This window comes from Phascolarctos cinereus, unplaced genomic scaffold (genome assembly GCF_003287225.1).
Source record: "Phascolarctos cinereus isolate Bilbo 61053 unplaced genomic scaffold, phaCin_HiC Scaffold_2;HRSCAF=192, whole genome shotgun sequence".
Classification (NCBI taxonomy): Eukaryota; Metazoa; Chordata; class Mammalia; order Diprotodontia; family Phascolarctidae; genus Phascolarctos; species Phascolarctos cinereus.
Window position 1 is genome coordinate 412,615,727 of NW_027555625.1, and position 7,489 is coordinate 412,623,215.

A 7,489-nucleotide genomic window follows, 5' to 3' on the forward strand; every position below is an offset into this window, starting at 1 on the left:
CTACATCAGGCTAATTATCCATAAGTAGTACTATTAGAATGTTGGAACATAAAGTGGACCTTTTATCTGGAAAAAAAAAACAAGAGATCAGCTAGGTCATATTTCTCATTTCCTAGATGAGACCACGTATGTGTTGGGAGATAAAATTATTTGTCCAAAATCAGAGTTAGTAGCAGAGACCATGGTTTGAGAAGCCAAGACTCCAGGATTCTTTTGAATAAATCAGGCCTCATTCTTGAAGTGATAATCATGTTTCCATTAGCAGTAGCCTTTATGCATGTGTGGAAAGATTATTTATTCCCTTTGGGCTAATTCAGTCTAAATTTAAACATTGTTTGGGAATAGGAAAAGCAGAAAAGCATGTACTTTATTTTTTAGAGCCTAGAAAAAGAAAAAGAACTGCAAGAGAAAGGCTTGGGAGGAATTAGCTGCATGACCCCTTATTTTGTCTCATATTAATCTACCCTCATTCAGTCTACTAAAAAATTATAAGATCATATATCTGGATTTGGAAGGAACCTAGAGGTCATCCAATCCAACCTTCATTCTTCAGATAAGGACATCAATGTAAAATAATTTGTCCAAAATCACACAGTTAGCAAACATTTATAGGCCTTCAGGATTTGAAGCCAAGTCCTGGATTCAAGGAAGAGCAGCTAGTTGGTGCAGTGAATTTATTGAGAGGCAGTCCTGGAGTCAGGAAGACCCGAGTTAAATCCAGCCTCACACACTTACTAGCTGTGTGACTGTCACTTAACCCTGTTTGCCTCAGTTTCCTCATCTGTAAAATGAGCTGAGGAAGGAAATGGCAAACCACTCCAGTTATCTTTGACAAGACAACCCCAAATGGGTTCTTGAAGAGTCCGACAGGACTGAAACAACTGAACGACAACAACCCCACTCCAAGGCCTAGGCTCTGTCCGTTGTTCACATAGCAGTACTATTGACACCCCCTGTTCCAGCTACAGAAGTCATTTCAGCTCATGCCTTTCAGGAGGCACCAGGCCATTCCCTGGGGCCAAACACCTCAGGGCGCAGCCCCAGTACAAGTTTGTGGCCCCTCCCCTTCAAACCTCTAATAATAGCAGCGTATTTGCCTATAACAATCAGCAAGCATTTATCAGGTGTGTCAGGTATTGTGCTAAGTACTAGAATACAAAAACGCCTATTCAGCCGCCCCAGCTCTTTTAAGAAGCTCACAGCCCGTCCCGGTCCTTAGTGGTTTACAATGCACTCTTCTCACTACGAGGTGGTGAGGTGGGAGGACGGCTGTTATTTATTCCCATTCTATATAGAGAGAAACAGGCTCAAGAAGGTGATTTTAAGGTACACGCACGATTAATCGGAACCACAACCAAACCCCGGCTGGTAGTCGGGGCAGTGAACTTTCCCTTCCAAAGTTTCTGTAAGTCCTGAACAAACCCACTTCGGCCTGAAAGCACCAGTCACCTGACCCTCCAGCACCTTGGGTCCGTCCCGGGCAGGTATAACCCAGTAGGGGACGGTTACAGCAGAAAAAAGGAGGGGGGACGGCAGCGGGAAGGGAGGGAGGGAAGTGAGGAGGAGTAGCAGGATGTGAGGGGAATAGGGAAGAAGGGGGTAGGGAGGGGGTGAGGCAGAGGGTCAAGTGCAGGGTTTGTGGAGAAGAGAGGGGGAAGGGGAAGAAAGGAATCTAGGGGAAGGGAGAGGGGCGGGGAAGGGAGGAAACATGAGGAAGGGGAGCATGCGAAAGGTGAGTGTAGTGAACGGGGGAGAAGGAAATGGGGAACAGCGGGACACTGGTGTAAAAGAGAGGGGCAGAATCGGGAAGTGGGGAGAGAAGAGAAGGGCTGAGGAGCAGGAAGTGGCCAGGGCCGCCTGGGAGTTTCCAAGGACCAGATCCCGCCGAGATGGTAAGGTGAGAAGGGAAAGACGAGGGGGTGCGGAGTTCCGGGACACTGAGAAGGTGCGGGTTCAGAGGCGCTGAGAAGGTGCAGGTTCAGGGACGCTGAGAAGGTGCGGGTTCAGAGGCGCTGAGAAGGTGCGGGTTCCGGGACACTGAGAAGGTGCGGGTTCCGGGGCACTGAGAAGGTGCGGGCTCAGAGGCGCTGAGAAGGTGCGGGCTCAGAGGCGCTGAGAAGGTGCAGCCTTTAGGAGCGCCTTTGACTTCCCACACTGCAGTCCCACTCAGGGGGGCAGGGAGGCGCGAGGGCGCCCGGCGGCCACTCTCTGTGGGCTACGGCTCTTGCCCCCAGCATCCCCGGTCTCCCCAATGCGGCACTTTCTCCCAGCCTCCCTAGGGCCACGAAACAAGTGCGAGGGTTTTCTCTCCCCGGCCCCAAACGCCCCCTCCCCTCTTTTCCCCTCGCCCCCCCCCCGCAGCCGCGCTCACCTCTGTTCTGCTCCATAGGACCCGCGCAACCGAGCCCAGGCTGGGGGCGCAGGCGGGCAGGCGGGCGGAGCTTGAACCGCAGCCCCAGTTTCGGGACGGGCCGCACGAGAGCTGCTGCTTTCCAGGCGCCTCAGCTGAGAGTGGGACAGTTCCAGCAGGTCTGCAAGTGGCAGCCTCGAGTCCCTGCCGCCCCGAATATCCCCTCTCCCCCAGGCAGGATGCACCGCCCAAGCCCCCTGCTCCCGCCCAGTCTTACCCCAGGCTCAGCACCAGCCGCGCCCGGGAGCTCACCCCTCCCCTGCACTCTGCGGTCCAGGGCGGGACCAAACTCTCTCTCTGGATTCTCCCCATTGATCCTGCCCTGGGAGAAAGAGCTTGGCCAGGCAGTGGGCTAAACCACTTGGGTTCGAATTCCATCTCTGCCAGGTATGGCCACCTCAACTTTGACCTTGTCGAAGGATCGAAAGCCAATGATACAGGGCCAAAAGAAACCTTAGTGAATACTTAGTTCGCTTTCATCCTGCAGAGAAGGAAACCGAGACAAAGAATTAAAATAACTTGTCCAAAGTCCCATGTAGCCCAAATCTGAACCCTGGTCTTCTCCACTCTCTGGGCCTCAGTGTTCCTTATCTGGAAAATGAAGCTGTCGGACCGGTGATCTCTAAGAGCTTTTCTTTTTGTTGGTCAGTCAGCTAGCATTCATTAAGCACACACTTCGTGCCAGGCACTGATATCTTTTCCTTTTGTCTCTCTGTCTTTAGTCAGTCAGAAAACATTTATTAAGCATCTAGGGGGAGTAATGTGATGTGCCTGTGGAAAGGTAGCCTGGAGCCAGGAGGTAAAAGGCTTAAAATGCCAGACTGGGGAGTTTGAAATTGATCCCAGAGGCAAAAGAAAGCCATTGCAGCTTGTTGAGAGGGAAAGTGATGTGATCAGACCTGCCCTCTAAGAATATCACTTTAGCAATTGAGTGGAAGATGGATTGAAAAGAGAAAACTGAGGCAGGGAGACCAATTTGGAGGTGCTTGCAGTAGCCCAGATGAGAGCTGATGAAAACGTGGTGGCTTTGTGAATGCAGAGAAAGGGGTGGTTGGGAAAGATACTGAGGAGTTTGAATTGACAAGACCTTGCAATTTTTTGAAGTGTGGAATGAGAGAGAATGAAGCATCAAAGATGACACTGAGCTGGAGAATTTGTCTGGAAGCACTGTGATATGCTGGACAGGAAATAGGGAAGTTGGTTTGCCCTGAGGAATGTCTCTCCCTTCTACAACCTTCAGGGGTTCTTCACCGCCTACAGAGTAAAATACAAACTTCTTAATCTGGCATTCAAGGCCCTCCATAATAGCTCACACAATGATAAATTGTCACGTCTACAGGAAATTATCAAGCAATTACCACGTGCCAGGCACTGTGCTAGTGCTAAGTACTTGGGACATAAAGAAGAGCAAAACACCAAGACACACAAACAGTCCGTGCCTTTAAGAAGCTCAAGATTGAACAGCGGGAGATAACATGCAAACAATTACATGTAAACAAGATACAGCCGGAATAAAAGGGAGATAATCAACAAAGGCGAGATAGTCACAGTGAGGAGGATTGGGAAAGGCTTGATGCAGAAGATGAGATTTTAGTTGAAACTGTAAGGAAGGAAAGCAGGAAAGCTAAGAGAGAGCAGTGAGAAGGTATAGAATTACAGATATGGGGGACAGCCAGAAAGAGATGCATGGAATTGGAAGGGGGAGTGTCATGTCTGAGGAACAGTTAGAAGGCCAGGGTGAATGGATGGAAGTATTTGGAGGGGAAGAAGGTGTAAGGATACTGGAAAGGTAGGAAGAGATCTCAGATTTATATAACACTTTTCTCCAATAAAGTACTTCTCTGGTGCTCTATTGTGGCAGGGAGCTGGGTTCTCATTAAGCCTGAAGAGCACAAGGTCTGGCAAACGCTGCTAAGCTGGGCAGGCTTCCAGTACAGACTGGTAATGGACTTTCTATCTGCTGGCCAAAGAATAGCTAGGATTTGAAAGCTGTCACGAGGTCTGGCCACAGAGGGGATGGCTTTTTCATCTAGAACAACCCTCAATGGCAGAGTTTGACCTGCGCCAGTGGAGCTGAAGTGATAAATCCTTCAGACATTGGAGTATATAGCAGAGGGTCTGGAAGGTACCTTACAACAGGTTGAGAGGGAGTTAGTGAAAGTTTTATTATCCTTCTTTTACAGATGGGGAAAGTGAGGATCAGAGAATTTGTGACTTACCTAGGGTCACAGAGTTTAGGACACACTCATGCTAGGACTTGAATACAAATAAATCTACTACCTCCAGGATCAAAGGTAGACTTGCTACTGTACTATTAGTGACCTCACAAGCTTCAGTTTGCTGATAGATTAGAACAATGATAATGATGATAATGATGCTACTAGCAATGATGATGATGATGACGATGATGATGACGATGATGATGATGATGACGATGATGATGATGTTGATGAGCCTGAGTACTGAGCTGCCCAAATAAGCAGAGGATAGCAACTTTAGGTAGATCCTCTTTAGAAGATTTACTGAAGTACCTGAACCAGAATTGACCATGATAGGAAGTAGAGGAAACGCTTTTGTTTGTTGCTGGTTGGTTATTTTTCAATCTGTCTGACTCTTCGTGATCCCATTTTGGGTGTTCTTGGCAAAGATACTGGAATAGCTTACCGTTTCCTTATCTATCTCATTTTACAGATGAGGAAACTGAGGCAAACAGGGTTAAGTGACTTGCCCAGGATCACACAGATAATAAGTGTCTGAGACCAGATTTGAACTCCGGAAGATGAGTCTTCTTGGTTCCAGGCCCAATGTGCTATCCACTGTGCCATCTAGCTGCCCTAGAGGAAACACCTACATTAATGTGATCATATCAATCTAAGTACTCAAGAATCCATTAATTCTAACATAGGGTTTTAGGGTTTACAAAAAAAAATCCTTTGCTATGACCCTGTCAAAGAGAGAGTGTAAGTTTTATTATTTACATTTTACAATGAAGAAAAGTTAGGTCCAGAGAGGAAAAATAACTTGCCCAGGGTCACATAGCTGGTAAGTGTCACAAATAGGACTCGACTTGCTTGGTGCTTCTAAACTGTTCTCTTAGTTGAGTGAATGAGATGATCGTTCCCTTGCTCAAAAACCCGTGAGAGTCCCCCATTGCCTATAGATATACAAACTCTTTGGTTGGACACTCAAAAGCCCTCCCTCCATGATCCAGATATACCCTGCTTCTCTAGTTATGTCTGTCACTGCTCCTTTTCATGTACTCCATGGTCATGAAGCTGGCCTGCACTCCAGTGCTGTGCTGGAACCAGGTGGAATAGGCTCACAAGAGGAGACTGTTAGATTCTCAGTGTGAACATTTACACCCTGGGAATCAGCAACTGCTGCAAATACGTTTATTACTTTGACGTGTGATTTTGTTGATTGTCTAGATTTCAAAAAGCAATGGAAAAAATGTCCGTCCAGATCAAACTTAACAGTGTGTTATGCCTACATTTTCTCCCCTGACATCTGGTTACTAAACATTTACTACCACAATCTTACCTACACCATCAATCTCATGCCCTATTGCAACTCCAAGTAGTTATGTAGGTCATCCCCCATGCCTAGAATTCATTCTTGCCACATTTCTATCTTGAAACTTTTCTCTTCCTTAAAACCCCAGCTTACCTGCCATCTCCTCCAGGAAGTCTTCCCTGATCCTCCTCAGGTGTCTCAGAGCACTTTGTCAATATATTGCTATAGTCACATTCTCCTGTATCTACTTCACTTGTATACATATCTTATCTCTCTATTAGATCTCCTTCAGATCAGGGTTTCAGGCAGCTAGGTGGTGAAATAGTTAGAGTTCCAGGCCTGGAGTCAGGAAGACTCATCTTCCTGAGGTCAAATCTAGTCTCAGATACTTTCTAGCTGTGTGACCCTGGGCAAGTCACTTAACCCTGTTTGCCTCAGTTTCCTCATCTGTAAAATGAGCTGGAGAAGGAAATGGCAGACCACTGCAGCATCTTTGCCAAGAAAACCCCAAATTGGGCCACAGAAGGCGTGAACAACAAAGATCAAGGTTATGCTGCTCTTCATCTTTATGTCTCGAGCTCCTTCAACATGAGCTGTTGCTGTTGCTCCTCCTTCATTCTCACAGAGGACCAGTGCAGTCAGGAGGTGATGCCGTGACATGTGGGCGGATTGGATTTAAGTTACTGAGCGCTGTGCAAAGTCAGGCAGCTTCCCGCTCTCCTCTGAAGCTGGGTCCAGAGGTGAGGTATAAATCAGGACAACTGGACATGGCACTGCATGCAGTGGGAGACCTTGGCCTTTTTAAGTTAAGGTCTTTAACCAGTCTCAGTTTGATTGAGGAGACACCTATTCTCTAATTAGGTAAGAAATAAGGCAGAGAATGGCTTCTTAACCCAGCCCCCCCCCCCAAGAAATAAATCTGGGAGAAGAAGACCCTCAGGGCTTCTGGCCAAAACAGAAACAATTGCTATTTACATTCCCTCTGAGCCAATCAGAGCCCAAACAATGACAAGTATGATAGCCTATGTGGACAGAGGAGAGAGACAGAGAGCGAGAGTGAGAGCGAGAGCGAGAGAGAGAGAGAGAGAGAGAGAGAGAGAGAGAGAGAGAGAGACAGAGAGAGAGAGCGAGAGAGAGAGAGAGTGCACGCACAAGTGAGCTTGTGTGTACAGTGTATTGCCCAACTGGCCAGTTCCAGTTGGGTTCCTTCAACATAATAAGTGTTTAATAAGGATTTGTTGAATTGATCCTGTTTTATTCATAGACACATTCTCTCACCTATCAGTCCTAGAATCACAGCCTCCTAGAGTTAGAATCAAGTCAAAGGTTGTCTATGGGAAACAGGAATCCCCTCCAGTACATTCCCATCAGGCAGTCATGCAGCCTTCACCTGATGACTTTGGACAATGGAGAAATCACTACCTCTCAAGGAACCCGTTCCATTTGCAGATCGCCTCACATCATGATGAAGAATCTCTTCATAGCAAGAGAAAGGTGGATAGTTTGCACATTGAGTAGTAGAGTATTGGGCTTGGAGTCAAGAAGACCTAAGTTCAAATTGAGCCT

At 47.2% G+C, this 7,489-nt stretch overlaps 1 protein-coding gene across 1 annotated transcript in view; it reads right to left on the reverse strand.

The window, feature by feature from the left end:
- Positions 1-2,572, reverse strand: part of AFAP1L1 (actin filament associated protein 1 like 1) — an 82,637-nt gene extending 80,065 nt beyond the window's left edge. The window contains 1 exon segment of the mRNA XM_020969155.2: positions 2,372-2,572. Coding sequence (XP_020824814.1) covers positions 2,372-2,387 — 16 coding nt within the window. The 5' untranslated portion in view covers positions 2,388-2,572.
- Positions 2,573-7,489: the final 4,917 nt, after the last annotated feature.